Below are 20,860 nucleotides of genomic sequence, written 5' to 3' on the forward strand. Positions count from 1 at the left end.
AAAAGAGCTTAGTCTGATTACTTTATAATACTGTAAAATCTTGAAATGACACAGTGGTATTTATAGGAGGTTATAAATTTCTATATGAAAAATAACGAATATTAACCCATAATAACTCTTATCATGTTCTATTCCGCAGTACTCCGTGCCCAGTTAAACACAGTGCGATGTAAACACAGTGGCGGAGGAGGAACACGGGGCTTAAAAGTTTTTAATAAATCAATGAAGTCAATGGCAGCATCAAATACCGAACCTGTACCGCGAGAAAGAAGCGGACACACGGCTGTGGTTTCAGAAAATACTTTATTTGTGTGGGGAGGTTATGTGGTAAGTAGTGCTGCAGGTCCGCAGGTGCAGTGCGAATAAATGCACAGATTATCTCTTACATTACAAAGTTTTTAAGCAGACATTCACAAACCTAAGAATGCTGAGGTTGCTGGCAAAAAGCATCATACCATGATGTCACTCAATGTGACGTCACTCAGGAAGTCATTAGCCACTTTCCAGCATAAGTTTAAGCAGGGACGTGCACAGACATTTCTTCTTTTAAACAAAAAAAAAAAATATATATATATATATATATATATATATATATATATATATTAACGCAACACTGACTTCCTTTTAAAAAAAAATAATTAAAAAAGTTAATTTTTAAAAAGTTAATATCTTCCTCAAACTCATGCAATTGTTTAATTTTCAAAAGATGTCTACAAAATAATCAGTTCACACAGAAACCATGGTCTCCTTAGTATTCACTAGGTTTATAGAGCAGCAAAGGAAACCATTCCACAATGTGCATGTTTTGAAAACATTTTCTATGCTACTAGTTTCAAGTATATATTTAGATTAGAATAACCAAAATAACTGCATCAAGCAGAGGGGTGTGTTTTAATAATAATTTGTTTATTTTTTTGCACAAGGCACTACATCATTTTAATTATTTCGGTGTTATCAGAACACATAACACTTTTAAATCAACACAAATATTCACGCTAAACTGAAGAGGGTTGTTGCTGGTATTTTGTTAACTTAAATCATAAGCGGGATAATATATAGCGATTATCCCCTACACATTAGCTAGTCTAGTAGCTCATGAGGCATGCATGCTAGCAAAACACAGGTTAACTATATATTTGTCTTTGGCTAATCAGCAGTAAATTCGAGCCTTATTAAAAACACTAATGGGAGAGAGGGGCTGCTGCTCCCTGCAAGTGAGTGTGTATGTATATGATGTGCGGGGGTTGGGGGGGGTTTCGCTTCAGAACTCCTGACCTGATATTTAAATAGACTATTCTTCAATAAATATATTTGTTTGATAGGGAAGCTGTGCGCAAACAGAAATATATAATATTTAAAAAAAAAAAAAAAAGCAGCCCACTTTCTCTCCAGGAATAAAAAGGGCAGGTGCTCAAGCCCCCTTTGATCTCTATGTGTGCACGTGCCTGAGTTTAAGGCATTGCCACAGCTGAGATGTTTGAGATATAAAAAGAAAAACCCTTAAGATCATAGTGGCCCAGTTTGGGGGCGATTGTATAAATCCTCTAGAAGGAGTATATCAAAATCCACTTGGTACTATCCGCTCCTTCCGCTTGCGTGAGCTCACAGTTGCCCCTGAGCCTACAGCATCACTTGGGGATCGAACTTTACTACTGCACCACTTGGGGGCTAAGCGTTATATATATATATTTTTTAATTAAATTTTAGCTTAATAAGCGAGCAAAGACTTGATATACAAGTAGTACGCACGTGCTTTGTCTGCCGAGCATCATGTGATCACAACTGACATGCTCAGTCTCAGTGCGTGTGCCTTACTCGTATAGTCAACATCTGTGTGCGTGCGTGTACTGTTTATTATAACATTGTGACCATGCGTGTGTGTTTGATTTTTTACTTAATATTTTGTATTAATTATTTTTTATATGAATATTTTGGGTTGTGCAATGAATGATTGGAGTTTTCATTATTTCTTATGGGGAAATTTACTTTAATATACAGGCATGCTTGCTTGGAATCCAAGGTTTAAATAGAATGGTAAAATGGAAATAAATAGAGTGGTAATCACTATTGGCGACACAGTTTCTAGTTGAAGTACAGATGTTCCTGGATGGATGGATATAATGATATTTTGTTGCTTATGTTTTGTCATAGCCCACACATTAGAAAACAGTGATTTAAAGATTTTTTTAGGTCCCAAGCACTATGACATCAGCCGTATGTCGTCATAGTGTGTGAGGGCCCTCTTGGCCCTTCTAAGGATTTTTTTTCCAGCATTAGGGCTTTTTGGTGACCTTAATAGGTTTAAAAAAAATAATGAAAATTGGCAGACAGTTTGAAATTTGCTGCCATTAGGATACCTGAGAGATTTTGCTGCATAGCTCATAGCATGTATGCACAGAAAAAAAAAACAGTACACATTTAGAGCTTACTGAGCTGAACAAATCCATGCATGTCATGGCCTCTACTCATTAGTAAGTCCGTTATTCTGGGTCATTTGCAAAACACACCAAATGGAACTAATACTCTTCCTAGAGAATTTATATGATTGCCGATGAATGTGATCTCAAGACATTGAGGATGCAAAATCTTTGATATCCTAAATGGGTCAGCTGTGACGATGCATTAAACTTATGCCAAAAGGTGATTAATAATTTTCTGTGTGACATCACATTGAGGACACCACACTGGCTTTTGGGAGGCCTAAACATAAAATGTCCCTTTTTCTAAGAGGATTTAAAGTATATCCTCTTTAAATGCATGTGCCTACTGCCTATTGTTTTTCTGATCCACCTGGGTGGTGCAGAGTGCTTGCTACTATATATTTTTATTTTTATTTAGTTGGGACTGTCCCTAATTTTATTAATTTTTATGGTTAATTAAAACACACTTAGGAAAATCGGTGGAAACTGTTTGGAAACATATCTAAGTACATTGTATTTTAAAAACTATTAAAAAACAACAACACATCTCTCTTTAGATGACCTGCATTCAAGCATTTTTTAAAACATTTATTCCTATCACAAACTGGAAGAATATAGCACAAACTATTAATTTCTTGTAGCTGGTATGACTTTAAATATTCTTCATCATATTTTCCTGATTAAAGAATATAGAAATTATCTGTGACATCCCCTGCTTTTAAAAATGATCCTCTTACTTCAGTTTTTTTCTCTCTAGGCCTATGTGTAAGCTGCTTGTACTTTGGTGCTAACAATAAACAGATTTTTTATGTGTAGAACAATGTTGCGGAATGAGAAAGCCTGTGACTTATATTTGATCCCATTTTTTTTTACATTTTTAAGTCAGTTGCTGGTCATGAAGTCTTCCTCCCAAACAATGAGATCTGGTTGTATGACCTGGACACAGGATTATGGTATTATTTATAATGTTCTTTACAATATTATTATATCATACATTGAAGCTTTCATGTGCACATACATTTAAGTCAGATGTTTACATACATACTGTACATAATAAATGTCATGGCAATATTGAACTTTCAGTTATGTCTTTCAGCTTTTCAGCTGTATGGGCAGAATGATTATACTGTATACCATACATATTTCATAGAAGAAACGCCTCAAAATATGGTGCATATTAATAATGTTGATAAAAATGATTTATTTTGGCTTGTCTATCAACATTTTTAAAATTATGCCATTACAGTTTCAAGAATATACTTACAAAGATTTAAATATTTAATTTTCTGGTGCTGAAGTCCCGAAATGCCTTAAGTTGCGACGCTGAAAAAATCACTCAGCATTAGTGATCATGATTATGCTGGTAGGTTCTCTATGTCAACATAAAAAAGGGTTTTGTTTGACAGCACTTGTTGGATTAACAGCAGCAGCTTCGCAGTTCTGTGGCTTGACCCCCTGATATTTACTTTAAGCCTCAATCACTGAGCCACCATTGCCCTAAATTCTCATATTTTTGCCTAAAACTTGTTTTTGCTACAAAAAGTGCCTGCTTAAGGTAAAGCGTGCTAAAGGACGTTAAACTGAATCAACCCATGCTTGGTGTTTTCCTCCAGGTACTCTAGTTTTCTCGCATAGTTTAAAGACATGCAGATGTAGTGCGTGAATGATCGCAGAGTGTTTGTATGTACCCCACAATGTATGTACCCTGCGAAGGATGTATCCCACTTTTTGCCCTTAGTCTCCTGGGATAGGCTCCAGGCCCCCCTGCCACCCTGAATACAGGAGGAATCGTATAGATGATAATACATACCTCTCTGTATACTGCCTTCCCATGCCACCATGCGAAAAATATTTGCCACCGCATGTTAAATTTTCTAAATCTACTAGCTGCACATAGTGTTATAGCCAGTTAATTTGTGTAAATAATTCATCATGCTTTCATAACCACTCTTTAAAATGTTAAGTCCTGTAATATTCCCATGTCAGCAGGGAATAACAAAGTCATTCAGTATATACAGGTAGTCTGGAAGTCACAATTCTGCACAATTCATGCACTTAGTCCTTTTACTCTGATGTGCCCATAATAATAATAATAATTATAATAAAATAATATTGCCATGGCATTCATGCTCATGAGTCTATGTAAAACTTCTGTCCTCAACTACTGTATATTTGTTTACAACAAGGAGTATAATGATTTTTAAGAATTGTCACAATTCAAGTACACAACCAGAACAACTGATGCATTCATACATTTAAAATGGCCTAATGTAGTCTAATGTAAATTTTAATGCACTTATATGTCTTATAGGAAAATGTGTTACATGGGTGGGGAAGTTCCTCCATCCATGTCAGGTACCTGCGGTTGCAATCTAAATGGAAACATGTATGTATTTGGTGGTTGCAGTGATGATGGTCAAATCAATGAGGTAATCCTATTGTCAGTCATCAAAAAGATTTAAATCATATACACTACATGGCCAAAAGTATGTGGACGCCTGCCCATCATACCCATATGCTGGAGGCACAAAATTGTCTAGCATGTATTTTTATGCTATAGAATTAGGATTTTTCTTCACTTATAATAAGGAACTAACCCCAGCCTGATCTACCAGAACCATAGCCCATGCGTAAACCAAGGTCTATAAAGACATTATTTGCCATTTGGCACAGTGGAAGAACTCGAGTGGCCTGCACTTAAATGGAGTTGAATTGTTTTGCAGACTGAATGTCAGACCTTTCACCCCCTACATCAATGCTTGACTTTAATAATGCTATTGTGGCTATATGGGCAAATCCCCACGTCTAACAATTCTAAAATCGTATTGGATGTGTTGAACAGAAGACTAGAGGTTGTAATGTGCAAAGGAGAACTCTTAATACATTTTTTGTGTGTTTTTTATGTTATAATGTCAACAAATTCATGTGGGTGTAATGGTCAGGTGTTAAAAGTTTGGACACACCTTCTCTTTCAGTTGGTTTTCTTTATTTTAATTGTTTTGACATTGTACTGAAGATATCCAAACTATGAAAGAACATGTGTGGAATAATGTAATAAACACAAAAGTGTTAAATAACCCACTATATGTTTTATATTTCAAATTGTCCAAAGTAGCTACATTTAGCTATGATGTCAGCTAGGCATTAAGAGGGTGAACATACAGTTCCTGAATATGTATTTCCCCCTGTGATGAGGTGTAATGGTGCTTTGCTGTTGACAATGGTGGTGACTTTGTCCAAATTAAGGGTCACTCAACCAGCATAGCATCCCACAGCATTTTTCTCCTGGCCTTCACAATCATCTGATCTAAATTCAATTAAGATGGTTAATGATGGACCAGAGAGTAAAGGAAAAGCCACCAACAAGTACATAACACCTCTGGGAACTCCTTCAAGACTAAGAGAACGCCAAGAGTGTCCAAAGCCATCATCAAACCAAAAGGTGGATACTTAAATTGTAAATATAAAACATATACTGGGTTATTTAACATGTTTTTATTGTTATTTAAATGTTGACTACATAATTTCATATTTGTTCTGTCTTAATTTAAATGGTTTTATTATTAATATACAATGTAGAAAACAATAGAAATAATTAAATAAATAAAAATTCAATTAGAAATTTTCCAAACTTTTGACTGGTACTGTACTTTTGACCATTTGGTGTGTCTTTGCCTTCTAGTCTGAATGTTAAGTTGTATGTTTTGTTCTAGCACTATTCTGTCCATCTCCATGATGGAAAATATGCATGGAAGAAGTTAAGTCATTTCTCAGGGTTAAGGCCCTCACCCCGTGACAAGCTTTCCTGTTGGGTTTACCAAGGAAGGTAGGAGCATGTATGTAACTGAGCTGTAAAAAAATGGCTAAGTATGCACTCCCAGAGCACTTTATTAGAAACTGTTACTGAGTAGGACCTTTCTTTGCTCTGAAAGTAGTCTAATTTTTTATGTTTTGGATTTTACAAGATGTCGAAAACATTTCTGATCCATGTCAATTATTGCTGTAAATTTACAGCTGTGAATCTCCCATTCTTCTACGTCCCAAAAGTGTTCTATTGGATTCCGATATGAGAAAAAAAAGTTATTAAAGTTAATGAAACCAGTTTTCAACAACTTTTATCTCATGGCACGGTGCATTATCATACTCAAAGTAGCTCCAGAATTACAAAATGGCCAAACTGTGACCAGGAAAAGATGCAAAACTTGAATAGGCTATAACATTCAAACAGCCAGTTTGGGTTTATATATTATTCCTAATAAAGTGCTCAGTAAAGGTAAAATATTGCAGTAGTAACAAACATCTTGCAGACTTTGTCATGTATAATCGCGTCAAAAAGTTGTGTAAAAGTTATGGACTCTTCTATTGAATTCTCGCCTTTAGTATTAATATACAATGTAGAAAATAATAGAAATAGAGAAAAAACATTGAATGTCCAAACCTTTTAAATGGTTCTGTATTTTTTTGCCTTTTAGTGTTTACTTGCGTTTTAGTCTGAATGTTAATTCAATTCAATTTTATTTGTATAGCGCTTTTAACAATTGGCATTGTCCCAAAGCAGCTTTACACAATCAAAAGAATTATTTAAGTTTGTATGGAATTTGAATGTGTATGAATCAGAAATGGTCAGATAGTCCCTGGTGAGCAAGCCGAGGGCGACAGTGGCAAGGAAAAACTCCCTGAGATGGTAGTAGGAAGAAACCTTGAGAGGAACCGGACTCAACAGGGAACCCATCCTCATTTGGGTGAAAAACATGTAAATGTTAGTAGTATGTTTAGTTCATCATCATTATTCTGTTAATCTCCATGATTGAAAATATAAGAGTCCATAACTTTCTATTTCAACTTTCTCTCATATAGATATGACAATAAAACTTAAGCCATCAAAACTAGGTGCCATCAAACAGCTCTAACCATTTGTTGGCAATGGTTTGAGCAACAGGACAGTTTTTTGCACATTATCAATCTGAATAAGGCTAATGCCGTTAGGCAAAACTGTTGCATGATGGGGTGTACTTGGTCTAACAATGTAAAGGTAAGCAGCACGTGTCAAAGTAACATTAATATAAATGCCATGAATGATAAATACAACATATATCTTTTACAAATAGATCTCTTAAATCTAAAGCACTTATTGGTAATGAAACATTCACTGATCATAAGTTAAGAGTGTGCTTTAGTTTTCTAAATTGGATTCTTCTCCACTGGTAAGGTAGGTTTTTAACTTTTGTACTGTTTTTGAAAACACAATTAGTTCATACTGTATACTGTACCTAGTTTTTGCTGTTTGGTAGTGTTGATTGCAGTGTGATTGAAGTAGGTCTAAAGCAATTAGTTCTCAGGTAATTAATCAAGAGTAGTTTCAGGCTTCCTTAAGGTGTGAATTGTGGGCAGGGCTTAGCTACATATATTGAAGGTGACACAAGTGTCTGTAGCGGTTAATAAGAACATCCTGCAACAAAGGTAGTGCACAAAGAATTGATTTAAACTCTTGTTTGCCAAGAAGTTACAAGTTTTTATAAACAGTTGCCTCAGTCTAGCATGTGTCTTCAACCTATCTCTGTCAGTTCTCACAGACCAAGATGCTTTTACTCACACAGCAGAGGCAGATCTCCCAGAAACCTCATCTACCCTCCAGTACTGTCTCATTGTCCTGCACTGGTGGTAGGTGGGCTCTGGAACTGCCAATCTGCTGTAAAGAAAGCAGACTTTATCTCTGCCCTAGCTACTCATTACTCTTTTGACTTTCTGGCACTGACTGAGACCTGGATATCTCCTCAGAACTCAGCTACACCGGCTGCCCTATCCTCTGCCTATGTATTCTCTCACACTCCACGAGAAACTGGCAGAGGTGGTGGTACGGGTCTCCTGTTGTCCAAGAGATGGTCCTTCTCGCCCATCACCCTGTCTCATCTCAGTTTTTCATCATTTGAATTTCATGCAGTTAAGGTAACCTCTCCAATTAACCTCCACATCTTAGTTATTTACCGTCCTCCTGGCTCTCTAGGAAACTTTCTAGATGAAATGGACATACTTCTTAGTCTTTTTCCTTCTGCTAACACTGCTCTCACTGTTCTAGGAGATTTCAACCTTCCATCTGATAAACTCCAATCCTCTTTCCTTCTCCCTCTCCTTAACTCCTTCTCTTTAACTCTAAACAGCTGCCCTCCTACACACAAGGCAGGAAATTCTCTCGACCTTGTTTTCTGCCGCCCTTCCCCAGTCACAGATATCACTACTATTCCTCTTCATAAATCGGATCATTACCTGGTATCCTTCACCATAACCCTTCCCATTCTATGTAAACCTAACCACCAAAATGTCTCTTTTACCCGCAAAAACCTTCACTCTGTCTCCCCTTCCTCTGTGTCTTCATACACCCTATCATTCCTCCCAGACCCAGACTCCTTCTCCTCTTTACCACTAGAGACTGCGACTGAAACTTTCCTCTCCTCTCTCTCCTCATCCATAGATCTCCTTTGCCCGCTGTCATCTAAACCAAGGAAGACGTCTTGTCCTGCTCCTTGGCTATCTGATGTACTGCGCAACAACAGGAGAGAATTAAGAACTGCGGAGAGAAGATGGAAGAAATCACAGCTTGATGCAGATCTCATCTCTTACCAGACTCTTCTTTCCAAATTCTCATGTGATGTGACTTCTGCCAAAACTACCTTCTTCAGACAAAAGTTGGAAGCGTCTGCACATGATCCTGGCAAACTCCACAACATCTTCTCCTCACTACTCAACCCACCGACTCCTCCTGCCCCTTCCTCTCTGACTGCTGACGATTTTGCCACATTCTACGATGGGAAGATTGCAGCAATCCGCCAGTCCTTCGCTCTCAACCAAACTCCTACGGCAGAACCTCAGGACCTTTCCTTCCCTCCTTTAGTAGAATTTTCCAACTTGTCATCTGACGAGATTCAACAGATCATCTCGTCATCTAACCCCACCACCTGTTCATTAGACCCAATCCCCTCCACAATGCTCCAGGCCATCTCACGAGACCTCCTTCCCTTCACCACAGCCATCATCAACCAATCCATATCATCTGGTCATGTTCCTGCCGCTTTTAAGAGAGCGAGGGTTATTCCCATCCTCAAGAAACCCTGCCTGGACCCATCAGAAGTTAACAACTATCGCCCGGTATCACTGCTCTCTTTTATTTCCAAAATTCTTGAAAGAACGGTTTATAATCAAATGTCTCTTTATCTCTCACAGAACAACCTTAATGACCCAAACCAATCTGGATTCAAAGTGGCACATTCCACAGAGACTGCCCTTCTGTCAGTCACTGAGAAGCTCCATGCTGCTAGATCTGCTAAACTTTCATCTGTCCTCATCCTCCTGGACCTGTCAGCTGCATTTGACACCGTGAACCACAAGATTCTATTATCTATTCTTACAAGCCTTGGAATTCGTGGAACAGCGTGGCAATGGTTTGCTTCTTACCTAAAAGAAAGGTCATATGAGGTAACATGGAGGGGATCTACATCTGCCCCACGTAGACTCTCTACTGGTGTCCCGCAGGGCTCAGTACTTGGTCCTCTTCTGTTCTCCCTCTATACCCGGTCTCTTGGTAAGGTCATATTATCGCATGGATTCTCATACCACTGTTATGCAGACGACACCCAACTTGTTCTCTCCTTTCCTCCCTCTGACACTCAGGTTTCCACCCGGATCTCAGCATGTCTGGCAGACATCTCTTTTTGGATGGCTGCTCATCAGCTGAAGCTTAATCTCAGTAAAACCGAACTGTTGTTTATCCCTTGTGACTCATCTCCAGGTCAAGACCTTGTGATATCCATGGACAACAACCAAATCACTCCGTCAACCACTGCCCGCAATCTTGGGGTAACCGTGGACAATCATCTGTCATTTTCTCCACACATCGCTAACCTTACTCGCTCTTGTCGATTTCTTCTGTACAATATCAGAAGAATTCGCCCATTTCTTTCTTCACAGGCTACTCAGGTGCTTGTTCAGTCCCTCGTTATTTCAAGACTGGACTACTGCAACTCGCTCCTGGCAGGCCTGCCTTTGTCCACGATCCGTCCTCTGCAACTGATCCAGAATGCAGCAGCACGACTCGTTTTTAACCTTCCCAAGTTTTCCCACACCACCCCACTCCTCCGCTCCCTGCACTGGCTTCCTGTAGCTGCCCGCATCAAATTCAAAACACTGATGCTTGCCTACAAAGCTAAAAATGGCCCAGCACCCACTTACCTCTCTGCGCTAATTACACCACGAACTGCACCACGTTCCCTCCGATCCTCCAGCACTGCTCGCCTCATCCCACCATCTCTCAGGGATCGAGGGCGGCATTCATCCAGGCTCTTTTCTGTTCTGGCACCTAGGTGGTGGAATGAACTTCCTCTAGATGTCCGTACATCAGAGACTTTGACTATCTTTAAACGACGACTCAAGACGCATCTGTTTCTCCAGTATTTGGACTAACCCCCCCCCCCCCCCCCCAAAAAAAAAAAAAAAAAAAAAAAAAACTCTTCTCAGTTGTGTTGGACTAATGGTACTTAGTTATTAACCTAGTTAACCCAGTGTAAGTATGTATCCAATGTTGTAAACATTAAAGCACTTTTTGTAAGTCGCTCTGGATAAGAGCGTCTGCCAAATGCCTAAATGTAAATGTAAATATAACAGAATTTTGAATAAAACCAGATGAGTATGTAGCAGCAGTAGGATCACCTGGATCAAAGGCTGTTACACCAGGAGATTCCGGAATTATGTTTACGTAGAAGTGACCGAGAAAACATCTGTTTATGGAAAAGCACCTACGAGCTGGCTGCCGTCTAAAAAAAAAAAATAATAATAATAAGACGATGACCGTCATTATTTTTTTATTTTGATTTACAATGAAATAAACAAAATAATGAATACTTATAAAAAATCAGAAATCTACAGATGTCATTTTTGAAATTGTCTAGCTTTTTATACTGACCCAGACTTACAGTTCTTACAATGACTCTTCTCAAACTGCCCCATACATATTCTAACCCACCCCTCAAAAATGTCCATAAAGGACCCAATATTTCCCTGCACTTTCAAATAGCATAGTAATTCTTCTATATATCACATTTGTAACCCCACACCCACAGTGCTCCTGACTCAGGTCTTTTGTGAAGTTAAAAAATGCGATTTCTTGACATACTGGAGATACAGGGTGACACAAATAACGGGAACTTTTTTACAATCCAATTAAACTAGAAGAGATAAAAGAAATACATTTTATTGCCCGTTCCACTGATCCATGATTACAAAAAAAGAGTGTTGACGTGCTAAATGTCACTAACCCGCAGTGCTACCACCTTCTAATGGCTATTAATACGCATTTCAAAAATTCCCGTACATTCCTGGCATGGAGACCAGTCACTGCTGCTGAGGATGACCAGATATGGTCTGCTTAATGATACTTGTGATAACTGGGGATATTGCCACAAAATACTAATGAAGAGTTGTGTTATGGCTTGTGACTGCAATTTCTTGAATAGTTTTCATACTAAAATCATCACAAACATTATTGTAAGTCTCTGTCTATGTCAGTGAATATGTGGACTTTGTGTTAACTTAAACACAGTTCATGTTATACTGGTCTTTTGACAATATAAGGGCAATAAACAGGATTTATGTATAGTTTTGCTATCTGGTATTACCCAAATGAGAATGGGTTCCCTTCTGATTCTGGTTCTTCTGAAGATTTCTAACTTATGTCATCTTATTGGGTTATTCCTGGTCAGCGTTATAACAATATCCATGCTTAAAATTGCTAGATACAAATGAAACTAAACTGAATTAAAATGAGATCCCAAGGTTTCCCAGCAAAACATTGCCCAGCGCATCACAGAACTTCTGCCACTTGCCTTCTTTCCATAGTGCATCCCAGGTAAGTGATGCACGCTCACTCAGCTGTCTACAGGATATAAAAGAAACATGATTCGCCAGACCAGGCAACCTTACTCCATGGTCAAGTTCTGATGCTCATGTGCCCATTGTAGACACTTTTAGTGGTGGACAGGGGTCACATGGATACTTTAACTGGTCTGCTATTGCTCAGTCCCATACGCAGCCAGCTGAGCTGATGCACTTTTATTAAAGTCAGCACTTTTGAGCCGCCCATAAGCGTATCGCTGCTTCCAGTTGTCCTTCCTTGGACTAATATTTATAGGCACTAGCCACCGCATACCATTTTGGAGATGCTCTGATCATCTGCCCATCACATTATGACACATTTAGATGTATTTTGCAATGTTTGTTGATCAATTACATGTACAATGTACGTTCCACATTCTCTGTTTCAGATTCTTATGCTTTAAAATTGATTTCACCTTAACCAGTTTATTAATGTTAACACATGTGTCTTTGACAGGATTATTTATTTTGGTGGATATGGTCATAAGTTTCTTAGTGAAATCACCAACCCTGACACTTTCATTGTGGATGAAGCTTCTTGGGTAATTTATCAGCAAATTAAATTCAGGTCAAGGCAAATAAATATTTAGTTCTTAGCACTTCAGTTCCCTTCTTCAAGGTGGGAGACATCTTTTGGGGTTGGAACAGCGAAGTTCATGTGTTTGACCCAGGATCAAAAGGTTGGACAGAACCTCAAACATTTGTAAGACATTTATATGTTTATAAAGATAGATACGATATTTGTATATACAATTTATATGTATTTATAGTTGTTTTGATTTTAGAAATTAAGTACTTTGGCAGGCATTTTAAAGCTAATGATTTTTTACTTTATCTAGGGGCATGCACCTGCACCGAGAGCTGCCCATGCCACAGCCACTGTAGGTAATAAAGGGTATGTCTGTGGAGGACGAATAAGGGTATGTCCCCTTGAGTGCAGTTACATTATCATACTTTTTTTTTGCAGCTTACTGTAATTTCTTTGTATCACTTTGCATAAATGTAATTTTGCATTATTTGTGGATCAGTTAAGTTCTCTTTTATAAGAGTAATTATCCCTATACATTGTATATTTTTGCCTTTTTTTAATTATGTTTACCGGATGACAAAATATAACTTTAAAAGTTATAAAAAAGTTTAAAAAGTTGCTAAATTTCCAGTATCTTACAGAATGTTGTTATGAATTTCATTTTGACAGGAGACAAGAAAATCAGACCTTTACTGCCTGGATTTAAACACATGGATGTGGTCAGAAATGTAAGAAACTTCTGCACAAGCTCTGGATTGTATTTTGAATCTTTACTCAGACTTTCCAGACCATTTACACATGAATATTTTACTTTTTTACTTGGAAATATAGCATTGATTCTTTTCCTTTCTGTTTATGACACAACATTAAAATGAGATGCACTGTGTGGCCTTAAAGTATGTGGAAACCTGACTGTTACACTCTAAACCATGGGCATTAATATGCAGCTGATTTTCTCTTTCTGCCATAATCGCCTCTACTCATTTGGACTGGTAATCAACAAGGTTTTGTAAGATGGATGTGATGATTTGCTTATTCAGTCACAAAAGCATTAGTGAGATCAGGTTCTGATGTCAGATGTAATGTGGGTGACAGGCAGTCAGAGGTCCAGTCGTTGGCAAAGTTGTACAGTGGGGTTATGGTCATGGTCAGGGCTCACTTGAGTTCTTCAACTTTAACCATGGCAAACCATGTCTTAATGGATCTCACTTTGTGCACAGCAGTGTTATCATGCTGGCAATTGTTCGAGCTAGGTCTCTAACCTTTAGTGATGGAAAATAGTAATGCCGTCTGATGCAAAGACATGTGTGCCTCCAACTGCTTGCATGCTGCAGCAGCTTGGAAATGGCCCACATTTCTTATGTGTTTTTGTTTTTTCTGTTGTTTAGCGTTCCAACCAGCACACTTCCTTTGGGCCGTTCATGGCATACGATAAATGCAGTTTCGGACACGGCACTCTTTCTCTTTGGTGGACTTAGTGTTGATTGCCGACCAATGAGTGAGTTGGTATTCTAAGAAATCATCAAAGACATTTATATTTAACTAGTTTCTTTCTTATTTATCTGTTGTTTGCAGTATGCACAATTCAGCCAAATGTTTGTCAATACACATGACTGGTTATGAATGGGTATAAATTTAGCAAATATAAAATTCACTGTTAACTGAGCTGTAATACAACTACATGGCTTTATTGTCACGTCAACCATATACAGTTAGTACACAGTAAAACGAAACAACGTTCCTCTAGGACCAAGGTGCTACGTACAACATAAATTTACAACATAAATTAACAGAAAAACTAAACTAGCTAACTAAGAGGCCTAGTTACAGACAGGTTACTAGACAAGACAGATTAACTTGACAACATAAATGAACAACATAAATGAACGAAAACTAACTAGCTAACCCAGAGAGGAATACTATCTACAGGTTTTTTTTTTTTTACAGACAACATAAAGTGCACGTGCAAATGTGCAAACAAGAGCAACAAAGTGCGACAAACACAACATAATATAACATAATACTCTGTGGTGTTAAGTGATGGGTTGAGGTAGTGGAGAACCAGTAAACATTCCTTAACGTAGCAGCAAGAATTAAGAAGTTAGTGCAAAGGTAATCCAGTAAAGAATATTGTGCAAAATAGCATTTACAGGATGGTGTGTACGGTAGTTTGGTGGTGTACAGTAGGTCAGTGTGTTTTCACTTGTGTTGATTAGTCAGTCCAGTCAGTGTTTTGAGGTAGTTGAGTTAGGCTAAATGATAATGTGTGTGTGTGTTTATCAGTCCAGTCCCTTTTTGTTGAGAAGACGGATAGCTTATGGAAAAAAGCTGTTGCACAATCTGGATGTGTGTGCCTGAATGCTTGTCTTGTCAACATTCAGAGACAGGTTGTTGTCTTTACACCAGTCTGTTAGCCTCTGCACTGAACCGTAGTTCTTGCTAATAAGACCCACCACGGTCGTTTCATCAGCGAACTTGATGATGTGATTCGAACTGTGTTGCTACACAGTCGTGAGTCAGCAGTGTGAACAGCAGGCGACTGAGCACACAGCCTTGTGGGGCCCCAGTGCTCAGTGTGGTGGTGCTGGAGGTGCAGTTCCCGATCCTTACTGACTGAGGCCTTCAGGTCAGAAAGTCCAGGATCTAGTTGCAGAGGGAGGTGTTCAGGCCCAACAGGCCCAGCTTCCCGATCAGTTGTTGGGGATGATAGTGTTGAATGCTGAGCTGAAATCTATGTACAGAATTCAAACGTATGTGTCCTTATTGTCCAAGTTTGTGAGGGCAAGATGGAGTGTAGTGGACATGGCATCATCTATTAAGCGGTTAGGACAGTACACAAATTGCAGTGGGTCCAGTGAGGGGGGAAGCAGGGTCTTGATGTGTCTCATGACGAGCTGCTTGAAGCACCACATGATGGTGGGTGTAAGTGCAACGTGACGGTAGTCATTGAGACAGGACACAGAAGACTTTTTGGGCACGGGGACGATGGTAGTGGCCTTGAAGCACGTGGGAACGACGGCACAGCTCAGAGAGATGTTGAAGATTTTCGGTGAGAACATCTGCCAGCTGTTCTGCACATTCTCTGAGCACTCTACCTGGGATGTTGTCTGGTCCAGCAGCTTTACCTGGGTTGACTCAGCGTAGAGTTTTCCTCATATTAGCTGTTGTGAAAGACAGCACCTGGTCGTGTATTCTGAGAAATATCCAGAATGTCTGATGAGGAAATGGAAACTATTTATTATTTTATTATTTATTATTGTCTAGGCAGTGAACAAAGGCTTGTTTGATTATTCATTTTCCACAAAGGTGTTCTGTTTCTATATATAGATCCTTCACCTGAATTCACTGCTTTTTATGTGTGTGGGTTGCCATATTGAAGGGGAAGCTCTCACAGTTGCCTGTAAATTATAAAAGAGATCAATAATTATTTTGCAATGTCTGACTTCTGTTATATCATGCTAATGTAGGGTATTCTATAGAGTTTCTGCTAAGAAACAGAGGAGAGATTTGTGATCAGTAGTGAGTAACACAGATTAAAAAAGGACGAATGTTTAGTGCAGGTGAAATACAGTAAGTGTTAAATATTTGTCTTCACACTCGTTTAACGTCCTTGTAGGTGATGGCTGGATGTTTGATCTGAAGACAAATGAATGGAGAGAAATTGCGCATTCGAGCATGGACAAACCACGGTAAGAAAACTCAAAACTTACCTCCCACACGGTTATCAAAACTTACCTCCCACAGCCTCTTGGCATTTTTTACACCCACATAACTACGGACACTTTTTCACCCTCTTACCTAACCCTTATAACCTTTCTTAATCACTTTGCTGTAAATACTGAATATTTTATATTTAGTAAATATGTATTTATGTATGATTGAAGTTTAATAACTGCAGTTGGCCAAATCCTTTTTCCCACTTCAATAACATTTAGTTATTTGTTTGTGGTTTTGTATTTAGGCTGTGGCACACTGCTTGCCTTGGAAGGGACTCAGATATTATTGTGTTTGGGGGAAGCCATGATTATATCCTTTTAGTGGACTCTGTAAGTCTAATGCAACACATCAACTGATATTACATATAATATATTCCTGTATTTCAGCATTCTATATGTTAAATTCACAGGGCTTACAATCCCAAATCAGCATCATATTTAATGTTTAGAATTTTCCTTTATAGGGTCATTGCAATGATGCTCTTGTGATCCAAACCCAGCCGTACTCTCTAATACGGTATGCAACACTGATTTTATGTTCTGTGAATACAATATAGTGCACAAACTCACTAAAAAATATGTTCAAGGTTTAGAGTTTGATTTTGTAGTAAAGAAATCAATTTAAATCAAATGATCATTTTATAATAATATTTAATTGATATGAAAAATCAAGTAATAGCTTGTCTATTATTCCTAGTTTCCTTCTAGAAAATGAAAAAATATTGTGAAAAAATGACATGCATGTATGTTCATATTAAAAACTAGGCTAATATACACTGATCACAGATATACGTAACACCACATAACATTAACACATTAGGATTTATTATCAATTACACAAACCCGATTTCAAAAAAGTTGGAACACTGTACAAATTGTGAATAAAAACAGAATGCAATGAAGTTAAAGTTTCAAATTTCAATATTTTATTCAGAATAGAATATAGATAACATATCAAATATTAAAAGTGAGACATTTTGAAATGTCATGCCAAATATTGGCAGATTTTGGATTTTATGAGAGCCACACATTCCAAAAACAGGTAGCAGTAAGAGGCCAAAAAAGGTATATGTACTGTACATATAAGAATTAGCTTGAGGTCCAATTTGCAACTAATTAGGTAAATTGGCAACATGACTGGGTATAAAAAGAGGCTCTCAGAGTGGCAGTGTCTCTCAGAATTCAAGATGGGCAGAGGATCACCAATGCTGCGGCGAAAAATATTGGCACAATATCAAAAAGGAGTTTCTTAGAGAAGAATTGCGAAGAGTTTAAAGTTATGATCATCTACAGTGCATAATATCTTCCAAAGATTCAGAGAACCTGGAACAATCTCTGTGTGTAAGGGTCAAGGCTGGAAGACCATACTGGATGCTCGTGATCTTCGGCGCTTTAGACGGCACTGCATCACTTACAGGAATGTTACTGTAATGAAAATCGCAACATGGGCTCAGGAATACTTCCAGAAAACCTTGTCGGTGAACACAATCCACCGTGCCATTCGCTGTTCCCGGCTAAAACTCTATAGGTAAAAAAAAGCCGTATCTAAACATGATCCAGAAGCGCAGGCGTTTTCTCTGGACCAAGGCTCATTTAAAATGGACTGTGGCAAAGTGGAAAACTGTTCTATGGTCAGACAAATCAAAATTTGAAGTTCTTTTTGGGAAACTGGGACGCTATGTCATCCGGACTAAAGAGAAAAAGGACAACCCAAGTTGTAATCAGCGCTCAGTTCAGAAGCCTGCATCTCTGATGGTATGGGGTTGCATGAGTGCGTGTGGCATGGGCAGCCTACACATCTGAAAAGGCACCATTAATGCTGAAAGGTACATCCAAGTTCTAGAACAACATATGCTCCCATCCAGACGTTGCCTCTTTCAGGGAAGACCTTGCATTTTCGACAATGCAACAATGTCAATTGTTAAATTGTGGAGGACATTCAAAGGAAACACTGTGTGTGAAGAGCATGCAGTATTCTTAAGGATTACTCTCACCCCGCCCACAAACTGTTTTCTCTCCTGCCATTTGGTAGGCGCTTCAGGTGTGCCAGGTCAAGAACCAGCAGGCTGAGGAACAGCTTATTTCCCAGAGCTGTCCCCTTATTAACCTCTGCCCCACATTGACACCTGCCCACCCCTCACACACCCCTATACTCCTCCCATTACACTATTTAATATGGACTGCACTAAAATGTACATACCTATTTGAAAATACAAATATCCATGGACAATGTATTTGTAAACTTCTGACTGAGTATATACCCCTACATGCCTACTTGTAAATTCCTGTACATTATGTTCATATCCACCTGTACATGTCTACTTGTAAATTCCTGTCTATAGATAATAGCAACCTGTACATTATCCTCATATCTATTTGTAAATTCCTGTCTACAGTTAATAACAACTTGTATATATTGACCACCCTCTGTAAATTTATAATTATAGTTACTTGCAATATGTATACTATGCTTACATAATATCCTGCACATTATGTTCATATCTATTTGCACATTTCTGACTACAGTTAATAACAACCTGTATATACGGCTCATCCACTGTAAATTTATAAGTATAGTTACCAGCAATCTGTATAATATCCTTCTGTAATAGTTACCCATAGCTTCTCCCTGCACATATCTCTCTTAAGTGTACTTAGAACTTATACCTTTATCCTGCACTTTCTGCTAATTGCACTTCTGGTTAGACCTAAACTGCATTTCGTTGCCTTGTACTTGTACATGTGTAATGACAATAAAGTTGAATCTAATCTAATCTAAAACGCTATACAAATAAAATGGAATTTAATTGAATTTTCCAACATGACAATGCCAGACCACATACTGCATCAATTACAACATCATGGCTGCGTAGGAGAAGGATCAAGGTGCTGATATGGCCAGCCTGCACCCATAGAAAACATTTGGCGCATCATTAAGAGAAGGATGCGACAAAGAAGACCCAAGACAGTTGAACAACTAAAGCAACTTGTTTCCTTAGTCCCCAAACATTTGCAGACTGTTATAAAAAGAAAGAGGGGATTCCACACAGTGAAAAACATGGCCTTGTCCCAACTTTTTTGAGATGTGTTGATGCCATGAAATTTAAAATCAACTTATTTTTCCCTTAAAATGATAAATTTTCTCAGTTTAAACATTTGCTATGTCATCTATGTTGTATTCTGAATAAAATATAGAAATTTGAAACTTCCACATCATTGCATTCTGTTTTTATTCACAATTTGTACAGTGTCCCAACTTTTTTGGAATCAGGTTTGTACACAGTTAAACTGTGGACAGGGTCATGGGCACTCAAGGCTCTGCAGGGGCCCAAGACTAGCCCGTCCAGCACCCAAATGATAATATATTAGAAACCTGTTATATCTGGCTTAATAATATGTGGCTTTTAAGCTGATATATATTTGAATATCCACATTCAGAAGGCCTTATTGATGCACCACTAAAAGCACTGAAAGAAGTTTAAGCTAATGTTACTGTTGCTTTAAATGTTGTGGTCACGACTGATTGTATAATCTTATATGATTACAGGTTATGCGAGGACTTCATTGCAAGCGCTGCTAAAATGTTTCAGTCCCAGCTTGGAAATTTACCCCCAAAACTAAGATGCAGTCTTCAGAAAAGGATAACGTTTTTCAAGTCAATAAGAAAGTCACAAAGAGTTATTAAAACACTGGAGTAATCTTTTTTTGGAAACACAATATAATGTGGAAAGTACTGTATGTCTATGTCACCAGTGATTCAGTGCTTATTCATAAATAAAAATAATGTGACGTAATTATTATCTACTTGTCATCAGTAAAATAAATATGATTAAACTGATAAAATTTGCTGTTTTATGACCTAAGAAGTTACTTTTTGACACCATTTTAGTTTTAATCTGACTGCTGAGTTCATGGTATAAGATGCAATTATGCAGAGTGAATATATGAGTTTATTAAATCATGTGTGCTGGTAAACTGCGTGACCTCCATTCGTCCGTGCGTTTCTGCGCATGCGCACTTAATTTTTTCACGCCAATAATAAATTAATACTTCTGTATATTTAAATACTGGAGGAATTATATGATCTTTCGATAGTCTGTTACGTCAATTATATCAAATATTATTTACATTTTTATGCTGTAAAGATTGTTTGACACGTAATGTGGAGGTGAAAAACGTATTGAAAAACATTAAACAAGTGTAATAAAGCAAACTCATGCATAAAGGTCTTTTTTTTCCTCTAAAAATTCGCCTTTTGTGATAAATCTTCAAGT

At 38.0% G+C, this 20,860-nt stretch overlaps 1 protein-coding gene across 1 annotated transcript; it reads left to right on the forward strand.

Annotated features, from left to right (window-relative positions):
* Positions 1-6: 6 nt before the first annotated feature.
* LOC128536246 (kelch domain-containing protein 1) lies at positions 7-20,789 on the forward strand. The gene is made up of 13 exons (XM_053510429.1): positions 7-327; positions 3,303-3,373; positions 4,732-4,849; positions 6,134-6,246; positions 12,799-12,883; positions 12,961-13,044; positions 13,181-13,261; positions 13,540-13,598; positions 14,259-14,368; positions 16,487-16,559; positions 16,832-16,916; positions 17,051-17,103; positions 20,134-20,789. The coding sequence occupies exons 1-13, from the start codon at positions 124-126 to the stop codon at positions 20,282-20,284; spliced, it is 1,287 nt and encodes a 428-aa protein (XP_053366404.1). The 5' UTR covers positions 7-123; the 3' UTR covers positions 20,285-20,789.
* Positions 20,790-20,860: the final 71 nt, after the last annotated feature.

Source organism: Clarias gariepinus, chromosome 13 (genome assembly GCF_024256425.1).
Source record: "Clarias gariepinus isolate MV-2021 ecotype Netherlands chromosome 13, CGAR_prim_01v2, whole genome shotgun sequence".
Classification (NCBI taxonomy): Eukaryota; Metazoa; Chordata; class Actinopteri; order Siluriformes; family Clariidae; genus Clarias; species Clarias gariepinus.

What these genes read in the sequence shown, in the direction of transcription:
- LOC128536246 (XM_053510429.1), top strand. Translation starts at nt 124, where the DNA reads ATGTTCTATTCCGCAGTACTCCGTGCCCAGTTAAACACAGTGCGATGT. An exon ending in GGACAGAACCTCAAACATTT is followed by an intron (nt 13,045 to 13,180) that starts GTAAGACATTTA and finishes TACTTTATCTAG; the next exon opens with GGGCATGCACCTGCACCGAG. An exon ending in TCTGTGGAGGACGAATAAGG is followed by an intron (nt 13,262 to 13,539) that starts GTATGTCCCCTT and finishes TCATTTTGACAG; the next exon opens with GAGACAAGAAAATCAGACCT.